This window comes from Jaculus jaculus, chromosome 4, assembly GCF_020740685.1.
Source record: "Jaculus jaculus isolate mJacJac1 chromosome 4, mJacJac1.mat.Y.cur, whole genome shotgun sequence".
NCBI lineage: Eukaryota > Metazoa > Chordata > Mammalia > Rodentia > Dipodidae > Jaculus > Jaculus jaculus.
This window is the reverse complement of record NC_059105.1, coordinates 176280675-176296240: the sequence shown is the minus strand read 5'-3', so window position 1 is coordinate 176296240 and position 15566 is coordinate 176280675. Positions and strand designations below refer to the sequence as shown.

The 15566-nt window shown below is 43.9% G+C and overlaps 1 protein-coding gene across 1 annotated transcript in view; it reads left to right on the top strand.

Moving 5' to 3' along the window:
- Window positions 1-14886, top strand: part of Myh15 (myosin heavy chain 15) — a 112479-nt gene extending 97593 nt beyond the window's left edge. Inside the window, exons 37-41 of the mRNA XM_045148051.1 lie at window positions 2462-2632; window positions 6738-6842; window positions 11403-11498; window positions 12869-13003; window positions 14768-14886. Coding sequence (XP_045003986.1) covers window positions 2462-2632; window positions 6738-6842; window positions 11403-11498; window positions 12869-13003; window positions 14768-14782 — 522 coding nt within the window. The 3' untranslated portion in view covers window positions 14783-14886. The remainder of the gene's footprint in view (window positions 1-2461; window positions 2633-6737; window positions 6843-11402; window positions 11499-12868; window positions 13004-14767) is intronic.
- The last annotated feature ends 680 nt before the right edge of the window (window positions 14887-15566 follow it).

Sequence of the window (15566 nt, the reverse complement as noted above, 5' to 3'; positions counted from 1 at the left end):
TTTGTTACATTTATGACTGTAAAATTTTCGATGCTGTCAACTGGGAATCTGAGTCACATATTATGGATGGGGTGATATGCCTTCTCCTCACCTTTCCTCCGAACCCAACTATGACAATTGCCTCATTTCTTGCTCTCCTGAGGAAGTTTCTCAATGGGGCACAAATAGACAAAGTATTCAAGGTTTAGTTCAGCATGTGAGAAAGCAAGTGACTAGGACCCCTTGCAGAGTAGATGGCAGACCAGGCCAAAGTCCACAGTAGAGGGCTGCTTCGGTATCTGGATGTAAAGGTCTTGGTCTTCACTTTCTCCTCTCCACGCCCATCTGTATGGGCTGGGGTTGTCCCTCTTCTGGAATCGGCAGAGCCTGTCTTGGAAGCCTGTTGTTTTTTTTAAATCCAGAATTCAGTCTTTTACAATTAGACACATTAGGTATAGAAATATGTATAAAGGTACAAGCACCAGCGTGTTGAGAAGTTTCTATTAGGGGAACGGGCACCTTGCACAAAGCACTCCTCAAGGATAGCCTCCCTGGGCATTGTCTAGAACCCGCTGAGACACACATGCTCTCTCTTTTTCTCCGAGCCCTCTCCTTCCTGTTTAGCTTGGCTATCATATACTCACCTACAAACCCCTAGTTTACCTCACTCAGGTTTTCCAAACTGTTTGTGTAACCTTGTTCTGTTAAAAATTTTTTATGTTTATTTATTTATTTGACAGAGAGAAGGGAGGGGGTAGAGAATGGGTGCAACAGGGACTCTAGCCACTGCAAACAAACTCCAGACACATGTGTGACCTTGTGCATCTGGCTAATGTGGGTTCTGGGGAATCGAACCTGGGTACTTTGGCTTTGTAGGCAAATGCCTTAAATGCTAAGCCAGCCCTTCAACCCTAACCTTCTTTGTTTCAACCACAACATTTCCTACTTCCGCTACACAATGGTAGGACATGCATAGTATGAGCCACCTTTTCCTATTGGGAGAAATAAGGACCTAGAAAAATACTGGGTACCTAGATGGTGGCACGGACTTGGGAGACTGGTACTTCGAGGGGGAAGGGTCCAGCTAGAGGAAGTAGGTCAATCCTAAGAAGATGAGCTTTGGGGATTATTGTTTGGTCCCACTTATGACCCCGTCTCCCTGATTCCTGACTCCCAATGTGACCAGTTCCATTATGCTTCTGCTGCTGCCAGAGCTGCAAACTGTTCCCGCCACCATGCCTTCCGGCCATATGGACCACATGAACCTGAGCCCTAAACCACAGTAAATCCTTTGCCCCTTAGGTTGTTTCTGTCACAGGAACAAAAAAGTAACTAGTACATATATCAAGTTTTCTTTTTAATAGTATTTTACTTTATTTGAGAGAGAGAGGAAAAGAGAGAGAAAGTGTGTGTGTGAGAGAGAGAGAAAGAGAGAGAAGTGGCACCCCAGGGCCCCCAGCCACTGCAACTAAACTCCCAACGCATGCACCACCATGTGCACCAGGATTGTGTGGGCTCTGGGAACTCAAACCTAGGTCCTTAAGCTTTGTAGGCCTTAACTCCTGAGCCATCTCTCCCACATACCAACTTTCTGTCTTAGTTATAAATTTTGTGATTCTAGGAAAGTAATGAAGATGGTAGACTTTATAAAGAAAGGAGATTAATTTAGCTTATAGTCCTGGCAATTTTCAAAGGCACAGTGCCAACCATGCTATGGTAAAGACTTTATGATAAATGGCATCACAATGGTAGGAACACATGTGAGAAGAAATCATATTGTCAGACAGCCAGAGACAATCCTTTCTGAGGACACACCACAAATTTACCTCCTATTAGGTGCCACTGCTTAAAAATCTTACCTCTCAATATCACCATATCCAAACCATGGCAGTTTATAACCAGACAGACAGAAAAGTTCCATCCTTAAATGAAACACACTGAAAGATGACACATTTCAGATCATTACATGGAGACACCAAAGCAGTGCACATATAGGACAGGCTTCGCAAGTACACTTCCTTGTATCAGACCACCAGTACTGATAACACGTGGCAGGGCCAACTTCCTGGGCCTTGAGCTTATTTACTTTAGTAAATAAGAAGGGTTGTGATGTCACAGGTACCTTTTCACGCCATTTGTGATAAATCACATGACACGATACTCACTAATAAATGTTTTCTGGTACTATATCCAGTTAAAAGCCATCACTTCAGCTGGCCATCTTTCTTTCAACATAGGTGGCATGTCACGTTTTGTGGAACTTCCTCTATCATTGCGCTCCCAAGTCTCTCCTATGGCTGTTGCTATTCCTATTGATTCATTGTTGAGCACTCAAGGGCAGCTGAGGTTAGAGAGAGCACCGTGGAAAGATAGTAAATATGTAGAAGGAAAGCTTGGCTTTTCCAGAAATTCAAGCTAATCAGCATAAATGCAAACAGCCAAGAACAACTGGACTGGCTCAGTCTCTTCCCCTCTTCTCTAGGCTGCAAACATGTCAGAAGAACTGAAGAAGCAACAAGACACCAGCGCCCACTTGGAGAAGATGAGAAAGAATATGGAGCAGACAATCAAGGATTTGCAAAAAAGGCTGGATGAAGAAGGACAGACTGCCTTGCTGGGAAGCAAAAAGCAAATCCAGAACCTGGAATCCAGGGTAGGAGTTGCCTGGGTAATCACGGGGGAGGGGGGAGAGGGGCCTTGACAATCTCCAATTCAAGACTCTATTGCCCTGGAATGTCACTCCAGATGATTGCCTGTCATCCAAATCACTTTGAATAATAGCACTTTCAGATCTCTGACAGGGCCAGGTCCCAGTACATCCATTCATTCTTGCTTGAGTTTGGGCCCACAAGTAGGACTTCCCCTCTTACTGATAAATGTCAAAGCCTCTCTTCTCACTCACTACACCAGCCCTTGGCTCTCCTCAGGGATGGAGGCCCACCCTATCCAAACACTTCTGTGTAGTCTTGATTATACACTCTGAAATTATCTCTGCAAAGAATTTCTATTTTCTAATATCCAAATCAAAGAAAAGAAAAAAAATAATCCATGACCCAGAAAGAAGGTATGGATACAACAAAGGCTGATATAAATGGTATAGAATCTGTCTTAAAGGAGCTTAAAATACACAGAAAGGCCTACCAAAAATAGCACTGTTAAAATTATTGAAAAATTTTAATGACTCTATGTAACAGGGCATATGTAAAGTTTTACAAAGGTAAAGTGAATATTCTAATGGGCTTTGATTATTCAAAAGGCCTCTGAAAAATCATGTAACTCTTGCATGTTTATGGTATATCACAGAAAGGAAGACCCCTGCAAATTTATGATGTATCTATACAATTGTGCTTATTCAAAAGAAATGAGAATATGTCAAGAATGTGTCCTGGAGATCATGCATAATAGTAAAATGATAATTAAAGTAATATAATAACAGGATAAATTTAACATTTGCAAAGGTGGTGAGCTTCAGGAGAACACAAAGAAATAAAATATAGGCCTTCCAAATAGTTGTTTTAATAACAAGATCACATGTCTCATATACATGTACATGTTTCATAAGTTATAAAACCAAGCTTAAATATCCAAGTTATACTTAAAATCTTAACACTAGTGGTAAGAGAAACAAAGATATGTACAAATGTGCACACAAAGTTAGGTAAATAAAACACACATCAAGAATTATTGTACTAGGGCTGGAAAGATTACTTAGCAGTTAAGGCACTTGCCTGCCAAGCTAGAGGACCTCAGTTCGATTCTTTAGGTCCCACAAAAGCCAGATGCACAAGGTGGCACATGCATCTGGAGTTCATTTGCAGTGGCTGGAAGCCCTGGTGTGCCCATTCTCTCTCTCTCTCTCTTTTTCTGCCTCTTTCCTTCTCTCAAATAAATAAATAAAAATAAAATATTTTTTTAAAAAAAGAATCACTGGGTTAGAGAAATGGCTTTGCCACTAAGGTGTTTGTTTGCTAAGCCTAAGGACCCAAGTTTGATTCCCCAGTACCCATGTAAACCAGATACACAAGGAAGTGCATGCGTCTGGAGTTTATTTGCAGTAGCTAGAGGCGCTAGCATGCCCATTCTCTCCCCACTCAAATAAATGAAACTTTAAAAGAAAAAGAATAAAAAGGATTATTGCCGGTGATCTTTTATGATACCGGTTTTTCTTACAACCTTCATGGAATGTCTTAAGGATAGACAAAACGAACATAAAACTGCAAAAAAATAAGCAAGCCACTTGTTTTGTTCCAAGATAGCAACTTGCTTTTATTCATTTTTTTTTTTTTAGGTATGGTCTCACTTTAGCTGAGGCTTACCTGGAATTCACTCTATATTCTCAGAGTGGCCTCAAAGTCACTGCGATTCCCCTTCCTCTGCCTCTTGAGTGCTAGGATTAAAGGCATGCACCACCACGCAGAGCAACTTGCTTTTAGTTGCAATGACATGAGTATAATTATTTATGCAATAGCAACATATAGGAACCAAGATTTTGGGTATAAAATTTAAAAAAACACATAGTATAAACTCAAAGGACTTATGATTTTCCCTTAAAATGCATAAATGATAGTTTTATTTCCAACACCAATTTAATATAGAAGGATTTTGTTTATCAATTAGCATTTGTCCACTGTTATGTGTAAGAAGCAATGACAGCTCCCTAGAAGTGAGCTGCTATCGTATAATACTAAGGAGTGATGGTTAATTTTCTTCAGAGTATAATTAGAATGCCACTGTGGTCCTTATTCCTGAGATCAGGTAGGATACAAACAACAGCACTTTCTCTGGTTTATGACATGAGAGGCTGAGAAGTCCAGCAGCATGGTGCTGGCATCTGGCGAGGACTTTCTTCAATAAGACAACATGCTGGAGGGCATCACCTGGCAAGATGGAGCAAGCCGGGGTTGCTCTGAATAAACCTCTAATGCCATCGTGAGGGCCTTACCTTATGATCTCATGTAATCTAAGTTACCTCAACAGCCCCTTGTGGGCATGCCAGGGCCTCTAGCCACTGAAACAAACTCCAGACATATGTGTCACCTTGTACATCTGGCTTTACGTGGGTCCTGGGGAATTGAACCCAGGTCCTTAGATCTTGCAGGTAAGTGTCTTAACTGCTGGGCCATCTCGCCAGCCCTAATATTTTATTTTTATTTGTTTATTTGAGAGAGAAAGGCAAATAGAGAGAGAGAGAGAGAGAGAGATGGGGGGTAAGAAAATGGATGTCTTAGGGCTTCTAGCCGTTGCAAATGAACTCCAAACACATGTGCCACCTTGTGCATCTGGCTTTGTGTGTGTGCTGGGGAATCAAACCCAGATCATTAGGCTCCGCAGGGAAGCACCTTAACAGCTGAGCCCAGACATGTGAACTTTTTTTTTTTTTCTTGATGTAGGGTTTTACTCTAGCTCAGGCTGACCTGGAATTCACTATGTAGTCTCAGGGTGGCCTCAAACTCACAGTGATCCTCCTACTTCTCCCTCTCGAGTGCTGGGCTTAAAGGTGTGCACCAGCATGCTTGGCTCAGGTGAACTTTTAATAGGCACATTCAAACCACAGCAACTATCAGTACTCATTAAGGTAACATTATACAAGTGTTTGCAGGTGAAATTATAGGACAACTAGAATTTTCTTTACTAAGCCAGTTTTCAGCTTGAGGAGTCCTAGTCACTTTAAAAGTCCTTTCAAGGGCTGGAGAGATGGCTTAGTGGTTAAGCGCTTGCCTGTGAAGCCTAAGGACCCCGGTTCGAGGCTCGGTTCCCCAGGACCCACGTTAGCCAGATGCACAAGGGGGTGCACACGTCTGGAGTTCGTTTGCAGAGGCTGGAGGCCCTGGCGCGCCCATTCTCTCTCTCTCCCTCTATCTGTCTTTCTCTCTGTGTCTGTCGCTCTCAAATAAATAAATAAATAAAATTTTTTTTTAAAAGTCCTTTCAAAAGCAGAGTGGGTTCTATTAGCTGATGTGCTGACAAAAGGAGTTGTGTGTTAAGGTCTTAGCAGGTAGGTGTTCAGATCCCCTTAGCAGAGGCAGAAACCCACAGCCTTCCCTGACCGAGGCAGCACCCTCTTCCTTGCCTGCTTCTCTCCCTGGCTCTTGACATTATTCAAAGGAGTTGAAATTCGATGAATGTTTGTGTGCTTCACCTCAGGAGAAAGCGTGCTTATTCAGTGAAAAAGAGTTGTATCAATTTTGCTCACTACTCTATCTCAAATACTGGGTGGTGTTGTGCATTGTAGGTGCCTTGTTAAGAGAATGTTATGTTATATATAGTACAATTCTAGGAGGCCACACAACGTTTCTGCTGCAGCTCTCCCAAACAGCTGGGCTGTGGGCCTGTGTGTGTTGTACGTATGACAGAGGCTCTGAATTTGATTTCTACTCTAAGCTGAACAGGGAGAAAGCAGCTTAGGGCCAGAGCCCGTGCAGGCTGAATCCTCTTACTGCTACGTGGATGCTGCTCTGTGCTCCTGCAGATGTCCAGGCGTGCGCACACGTGAGCAGGGGTATAATGATTCTATATATAAACGGGAGGCGTATATACTTTGATTGAATTAGCCTCCCACGTCCCTTAGAGTACTTCCCGTCCTTCACAAGTTAACCAGCTCGCTTTGGGGGAGTGAGTTCTCCCGGAGATAGCCCCGACCAGAGAGAAAAAGGACACGTCCTCCCTGAGTGTTTCACTCTGCATCCACGGCTCCTTGAGCTGGCCAGCGCAGGAGCGCACGTCCCAGCGTGGGGGCTGAAGTCACGGCTTGGTTGCAGGTGCGGGACCTGGAAAGTGAGCTGGACAGTGAGCTCAGGCGCAGCGCGGAGGCCCAGAGGGAAGCCCGCAGGCTGGAGCGAGGCATCAGAGAGCTGACCTATCAGGTACTCCAGGAAACCGTCGCGGTCGTGAGGCTGGGATCCACCTGTAGTGCAGCAATAAGCTCCTTCCATGGCTTCCTGGAACCCTGTGACTCTCTCCCAGCAGGGGACACTGACTCACCTTCTAAGGCTATCCTTGGTTTGTGTCTGTCCCTCTCCAGTCCTCTTCAGTGTGTGAGCCAGCAAGTAACAATAAGAAGTGCAAAGCAGACCTGGAGAGATGGCTTAGTGGTTAAGCACTTGCCTGTGAAGCCTAAGAACCCCAGTTTGAGGCTTGATTCCCCAGGACCCACATTAGCCAGATGCACAAGGGGGTGCACACATCTGGAGTTTGTTTGTAGTGGTTGGAGGCCCTAGTGCTCCCATTCTCTCTCTCTCTCTATCTGCCTCTTTCTCTCTGTCTGTTGCTCTAAAATAAAATAAAATTAAAAATAAAAGAAGTGTGAAGCAGCTGAACATGGTGGTGCACACTTTAAAAAATTTTTTTTGTTCATTTTTATTTATTTATTTGAGAGTGACAGAGAGAGAAAGAGGCAGATAGATAAAGAGAGAGAGAGAGAGAGAGAGAGAGAGAGAGAGAGAGAGAGAGAGAGAGAATGGGTGCGCCAGGGCTTCCAGCCACTGCAAACGAACTCCAGATGTGTGCGCCCCCTTGTGCATCTGGCTAACGTGGGTCCTGGAGAATCGAGCCTCAAACCGGGATCCTTAGGCTTCACAGGCAAGCGCTTAACCGCTAAGCCATCTCTCCAGATCTGGTGCACACTTTTAATCCCAGAACTTGGGAAGCAGAGGTAGGAGAGTCACTCTGAGTTTAAGGCCAGCCTAGGACTACATAGTGAATTCTAGGCCAGCCCAGGCAAGAGTGAGACCCTACCTAGAAAAAGGAAAAAAAAATTAAGAAGGGAAAAAAAGAGGTGCAGAGATATTTATGCTATCCTCATTTTTTCACGGGAGCATTTACAGCACTGTCAGAAGGGTGCTTTCCTGGGAGAGGCTGGGCGAGGACAATGTGTAAATCAAGTGGACAGCAGGGAGGCTCAGGGCAGATTGCCTGGAATGCTTAGTAATTGGATTAGGGACAGTTTCACTACAGTTTTCTGGTTGCGCACACCCTCAAGGCCACTGAGGAGCCTGTTCCTGGGGCCAGGTGAAAACATCAGTTACTAAATGATCTCACCTGTAAACTAGCATTAGTTTTAAGCAAACAATTGGAATCAGGTGGACAAGTTTTGTCCAAGTATACTTCTGTTAATGATATTCTTCAAGCACATGACATTTCCACTTGCTTTATTACCTATTCGTTTATTTGTTTGTTTACTTAACTTATTCTGAGATGGAAACCCCCTGTGTTGCCCAGGCTGAAGTACACTAAAACAATCGTCCTGCCTTAGCCTCCCAATTTTGGGCAACTCCAAGAAAGTACCACCTTGTTCAACTTTTCTGTCTTTTTTTTTTCTTTTCAGTGGGGTAGCTATAGTCCACGATAGGGCTAGCTTATTACTCTGTACTCCAGAATACAGCATCTCCTGCACACCACTGATGTGTATACACCCATTCCTTTCTTAAAGACAGGACTTCATTCTGAGAAATATGTCATCAGGCAGTTTTGTGGTGGTATGAATATATTGAGGCAAACTTCTTACTGCACACCAAGGCTCTGTGGTACAATCTGGTCCTCCTGGGCTCCAAGCTTATTCTGCACCTTACTGTATTAAATATTATAGGCAATTTTAAATGTTTTATTTATTTGTTTTCAAGGAAAATGAGAGAGAGAGAATGGGCATATCAGGACCTCTAACCACTTTAAAGAAAATCCAGATGCATGTGCCACTTTGTGTATCTGGCTTTGTGTGGGTACTGGGGAATTGAACCCAGGTCATTAGGCTTCACAAGCAAGTGCCTTTACCTCTGATTTGTCTCTCCAGTCCAAAACATTTTCATATATTTTATCTGAAAGCAAAAAGAGATAGAAACAAAACAGAGAATGGTCATGCCAGAGCCTCCAGCCACTGCAAATAAACATGGGATGCGTGTGCCATTTTGTACATCTGGCTTTACATGGGTACTTGGGAATCAAACCCAGGTCAATTAGGCTTTGCAGGCAAGCACCTTAATCATTGAGTACAGACAATTTTAAGGCACATAAACACATCTAAACCTAGAAAAGATACTAAAACGTGCTATGCATTCTATGTAGGACTTTACCATTACTGAAGCTTATAGGACTGGAAGTTTCTGTAGGCGTGAGTATGAAGTCCCATGAGATATTGGACGTTAGTCCGGAGTTTACAAGCACTGTGCAGACAAGCAGAAATAAGTGTATAAAATGCTTCTTAAAAATTTTTTTGGTGAGCTAACTTTCTTCTCTTTACTTTATAAACTTTTAAATATATTTTAACTTTCTTACTCTTTTGTAATAATGCTTAGATTAAAATGAGAAGCCAACAAATCTAAGAGGATAAAATGTGTGGGAAAATTACTGTTGCCTAAGTGAACAGCGCAGTGTGGAAGAAGCCCAAATGCAGTGCACACAAAGAGCGGCCAGCAGTAGCTCTGCAGACCCCCAAGCTCCTCAAAATGTTTGACAAAACAGGGGTTCTAAATGTCAACAGCTTGCATTGAAAGTGAAGAATGCTCATGGTGAATTACCAGCTTTAAGCAAATGTATAAGGAATAGAAGTAACCAAGTAGGTCTCCAAGGAGGGATTTCTGAACAGAGGCACATCAGGAACTGAGGGTTTGGGAGAGAATCTGAGAGGAAGGCATCGTTTTCCTGTCACATGAAGTGCCATGTATGATTTAGCCTCTGAAGACCTTGTAGTGGGGTAATATGTGCAAGAGGAAGGCGGAGATATTTAACAATCATGATCTTGTAAAGGTCTAGGCTAATGTGTGCATGTTCATTTTTAACAAAAAGATATGGAATAGCCGGGTGTGGTGGTGCACGCCTGTAATCCCAGCACTCAGGAGGCAGAGGTTGGAGGACTGCCGTGAGCTTGAGGCCACCCTGAGACTACATAGTGCATTCCAGGCTTGAGCTAGAGCGAGACCCTACCTCAAAAAACCCCCAAACAACAACAACAACAACAAGAACAACAATATGGAATAAACACCAGTGAAAAAGTTTACAGGCCTGGAGAAATGGCTTTATGGTTAAGGCACTTGCCTACAAAGCGTGAGGACCCAGGTTCAATTCTGCAGGACCCCGGAAACCAGGTGCACAAGATGGTTCATGCATCTGGAGTTTATTTGCAGTGGCTGGAGGCCCTACTGGGCCCATTCTCTCTCTCTCTGCCTCTTTTTCGTCCTCTCTTTCTCTCTATTAAATAAAGAATGAAAGAAAGAAAAAGGTTACAAGTAGAAGTTTTTGTAAAATAAAATAAGAATATCAAAAGGAAAATGTACAACTGGGCAATGAGTGTTTTAAACTAAGCACGTGCATGTCTATCACAGCTGCTTAGTGTCTCACACTCAGATGTGAACCAAAGACCAAAGGCTTTGCCTTCCACACGGGAGGAACGTCACCGCCACAACTAGCTTGTTCCACCTTGCTTTCCTGTGTGTGTCCTCCTTCACAACTCTCTCCTGAGTAGAGTAATTAAGCATGTGTTAATTTTAGAATTAATTGTGGTTGTGGATCTTCATAAGCCTGAGATTTAGAGGGAAAAGCAGATGAAAAGAGAGAAGGGATTTCATTTAAAACATAGGCTAGTCTCAGCCTCCCATCCAAGTCGAGCCTGTATGTTCATGATGTAGTCTTCTCATGTGCCCCCCGTAGACCGTCTTTAACATGACGCTAATGCTTTGGGGGAGGTAACACTTGCTAGAAAAGGTAAACTGAGGGCAGTAAAGAAATGAGCAAAACGAGTAGGTCTTGATTAAATCAGCCCCTCATTCTTCAACAGATTGAGTTTTTTTTTTTATTCCTTTGGAGTTCAAGAGCTATCAAGGGGAAGAGGCTTTTGTCTACCTGCTGCCCCTTTAGAACAATAAAGGCTCCTGGTAGACTGTTGAGAAAATGCACCTCCACGGATCTCCTTTCTCCAGCCCAAACCGACGCTGCAGATGAGGCATGGAGGATGGGCAAGCTGGGACCCACAGTGTGTGTAAAACTCTCCTCACCATCTTTGCGGAGGACAGAATTCCACATACTATTTCTGTAGTTCATTACTCAAAGGTAAAGGCCACTTCAAACATTAGAGGGATGAGTTGCTTTAATTGAAGGGTTTGGTTCTCTGTTTTGCAAATATGACTTTTTGAATAATTCACCTTACAGCTACTGAGCACTCTTAGGCAATTTTATCTTGTTTGAGATGAAAAAGCTGAAGAATACATTGAACCTAATAGTGAGATGCTGTAGTGAATCAGGCTTTGGCATTGTTCAGAGCTGCTTATATTTCTCAAAACATAGGGTGAGTAGAGCTGAACTCATTTCTAAAAACACATCCTGAAGATGATACTGACTTTAAGAGTTTCCAACCCTTGCTTCCTCACATGAGTCTACATGGAATGTAGACTGCCTGATCCTTCAAATGACCTTCGCATGCTATCTGTGTATTTCAGGCAGAGGAAGATAAGAAAGCGCTGAGCAGAATGCAAGCTCTGATAGATAAACTCCAGCTGAAAGGACAGAGTTACAAGCAGCAGGTAGAGGCCGCGGTAAGTTCCGATGCAACTGTATCCTCACGGACTTTGTAGCCACAGCTTTTGTTTATTGCCCTAAACTGGGAGAAGAGTGTGGCAGCAAAGAACAGCCAGGCGTCATGTCTGTGCATTCTCTGTTTTGTCTTAACTTAGGAATGTGATTTGTGGTGGGGTGGGTTCTGTTTTTCCTTACAGGAAGTCATAGTTCTCTCCCTTCACTTTGTGGTTCCACATAAACATGTACAGTTCAAGAAATGAGCTGATGGGCATGGTATCAAGCAGGGATGCAGAGTTTTGCAGGGTTTCACTATGGGGGTTCCCTCACCCACAAACTTGGGGGGGCGCATGATTGCAGATAAAAATCACCATCATGAGCATATGCTGGCCATCTATAGCTACATGTAATGCAATGGGTAAGTGTTATATATATTTCATGGTTTGTGATATTTTTGATGGGTTTTGAATTGATTAAATGATTGGGGTAAAAATACTACTGTGTCTAAGAATTACTTACTAACTCATAATATAAAAGGACAATATCCTAGGCTCAGAAGTAGAATAGGATGTTCAATGGATCCTGAAGCAAACAGCAGAGGTTGCCATAGCACACAGCAGTCTACAGAAGCTATGCTACATGCAGCTGGTACAAAGAACCCTGTCCCCATTCTGACTTTTTAAAAAATTTTATTTATTTATTTATTTATTTGAGAGCGACAGACAGAGATAGGCAGAGAGAGAGATAGAGAGAGAGAGAGGATGGGTGCACCAGGGCCTCCAGCCACTGCAAACGAACTCCAGACACATGTGCCCCCTTGTGCATCTGGCTAACGTGGGTCCTGGCGAATCAAGCCTTGAACCATGGTCCTTAGGCTTCACAGGCAAGTGCTTAACCACTAAGCCATCTCTCCAGCCCCCCCATTCTGATTTGGCAGGGAATCACTGCTATGGAAAAAGACCTTTGAACCAGATTGAAGTCTTCTCCCTGTGCCTTATGTAAAAATAACATATCCTATTCAATACTAAATGTTTACATTCCTCTCACATGCTTTTTCAAATTCCTTATGCCAGACTAGAGAGTACTATATAGGTATGGAAGTGTCTTTACCTTCTGCACATTTCATTTTTTAAAATTATTTGTTTATTTTACTTTATTTATTTGAAAGAGACTGACAGACAGAGAAAGAGAGAGAGATTGAGAGAGAGAGAGAATGGGTGCGCCAGGTCCTCCAGCCACTGCAAATGAACTCCAGATGCATGTGCCCCCTTTTGCATCAGGCTAACATGGGTCCTGGGGAATTGAGCCTTGAACCAGAGTCCTTAGGCTTCACAGGCAAGCGCTTAACCACTAAGCCATCTCTCTGGCCCTGCGTATTTTATTTTTCCAGGAGGCACAAGCTAATCAATACCTTTCGAAGTATAAGAAGCAGCAACATGAGCTGAATGAAGCCAAGGAAAGGGCAGAGGCAGCAGAATCTCAAGTCCATAAACTCAAGGCCAAAGTCAAAGAGCTTGAAAGAAAGGTACATTCAACTCTGCAGTTGTGCTGGCTTAGGGTTTGTGCCATTGCATGGATCGGCATAACAAGATTGCTTCTTGTTTTCCTCTAATCTTCTTAAAAGCAACAACAACAGAAACTAAGTACAAATATCATCTCCTCCTACTTACTAAGTGTTACTTGTCCAGGAATTACCAAGCATGTGAGCAGGAAGCAAGGCCTGCTTATGCTTTGCAAATGTGTCCTTCAAGGTTAATTGTCAACTTCTGAACTTGGGACCTTGTGTAGGGTGTCAAGATCATTAAAAAAAATATATCAGAATGACTTCAAAAAGCACCAGTGAGTCTTGAAATTCTAGGCAAACTCCCCCCTGGTAGTTAAGTGCATGACTTTGCACCGTGGCAAAATGGAGACATAGGGGGAGGTCTTTAACCTGAGGCAGCGAAGGAGAACAAGTGTCGTGGTCCTGTATCCGTGGGCGTCAGCCTTTGACTCCATTTTTTGCAGCAGAGCACAGAGCAAGGACCGTGCTTCGTCTCTGTGGTTCACTGAGTGGTTATTCTGGTGCAGATGTCGGCGTCCCAGTGTTACAGGAATGTGGAAGAATGAGTGACGGTGCACTCAGAAAGTTTGGTAGGATCAGGGGCCCTCCGTGCCTTACCGGGCTTTTTCCTGTAACAAAGTTTATAACTGTGATGTGGCTTTGGGAGAACCGAGTTAAGAGAGACTGGATGAGCTGCCCTTCATCTGATGTCCTTACCCAGTGATCTGCACACACAGAACCTCCTTTCATTTTTAAAATGTGGCGCATGCCTAGCCTTCTCACAATAAGCGAGTTACTAGTGTCTCTGCAAGCAAAGTTGATAGGATTGCCAATAATACATATTAGGTTAGGGGGACATCAGATAGATTTCTTGAAGGAGAAACTAAATGCTGGACATATGGAATGTACCTAGATCCAAATAGGAGAAGTACGAGTCACTGGCCGCTGAGGCAAAACGAGGGCTCTGGTAAGCGGGGTGAGGGCCGGCCTCGGCTGGGGAAGCGCTGTGGTGCAGTATGGGGGTCCCTGTGCAGGGCTGCCCGCAGTACCGTTTAATGGACTGGCTGGGGAGACGCCGCACGGGGCTCCAGCAGCGCTCGGTGCAGAGCCCTGGAGCTCATGAGCATATCTGGGCTTGCCACGGTGCTTCTCCAGAATGGAAAAGGTAGCTGGGCATGGTGGTGCACACACCTTTAATCCCAGCACTCGGGAGGCAGAGGTAGGAGGATGGCCATGAGTTCAAGGACACCCTGAGACTACAGAGTGAATTCCAGGTCAGCCTGGACCAGAATGAGACCCTACCTCGAAAAACCAAAATAAATAAATAAATAATAAATAATGGAAAGGGGGGGTGAAGCAGGAATTGCTTGTGACAGGCCAGAAAAGAACAATAACACCTGCCTCGGCCTTGTGGTCACTAAGTGCTCCCCGTTCACAGAGGAAAAGCCCGAGAACTCCCTGGCCGTCATCAATATGGAGAAGGATTTCTGCCACTAGTGTGTTTGTTCCTGGGCTGGGGAGCAAACAGCGTGCACGGCTCCATGGTGGGGGACAGGAACTGGAGGGTGGGCAGCGTGTCCTTGGGGTGCATTGCCAGGGTCTGCTCTGTGCAGCGTGGGCAGGTGGGCAGGTGCCTCAGTGCCCTGCTCCCCGCTGAGGCAGCCGCTTCCTCTAGAGAGGGTTTCCGGGGTCTGGCATGGCTGCACTGGCCAACGTCACATAGCGCCCTGGCGTTCTGTTTTTCAGGTTCGTGAGGAGTAAGCGATTTCTTCTTTCAAAAGGACAAGTGGAAGAGTAAAAGGAAGATGGTCTAAAACTTAAGGCTGAATTTGAAACAAGCCCTTAGAGGATTTACATATTTATGTGGTGTGAAGAGTAATTAAAAATATTAGAAAAAATGAAATGACTCAAGGGAATATTATTTCTAAAATTGTTAGATAATTTTTTTGATGATCAATGGCAAGACCACTGACTTCTAATATTTCACACAAAAGACTACATAGATGCGGGAATCTTTAAAATCCTGATGTTAATCCACCCATATGGCTTCTTAATACGCAGGGCTTCTGGATAATACCCTAAGGCTTATTAAGCTCCGTGGAGACTGGGGCCTGATGGTGAGTGATTATTGAAATTCGCTGACTTTGCATGCTTCATTGTTACATTCACCATGCTATACCAGAGCTTAATTTTTTTTTTTTTTTGCTTATTTATTTATTTGAGAGTGACAGAGAGCGATTGGGTGTGCCAGGACCTCCAGCCACTGCAATCGAGCCTTGAACTGGGGTTCTCAGGATCACAGGCAACTGTTTAACCACTAAGCCGTCTTTCCAGCCCACTGCCATAGCTTTTAACAGTGGGAAATGATAAAAAATTTCTCTTACCGCTGTGATACAGACGTTTAGACCTGTGAGCTCAGGTGAGACCTTCCTAATTCACACAATGTAGGCTGCACGCTCCACGGCTTTCAGTAATAGGGTTGTGCTCACTTTGTCCTGTGGCAGTGTGGCCAGGCGGAGGGACCTATCCCAGAACTTCTTTCTTT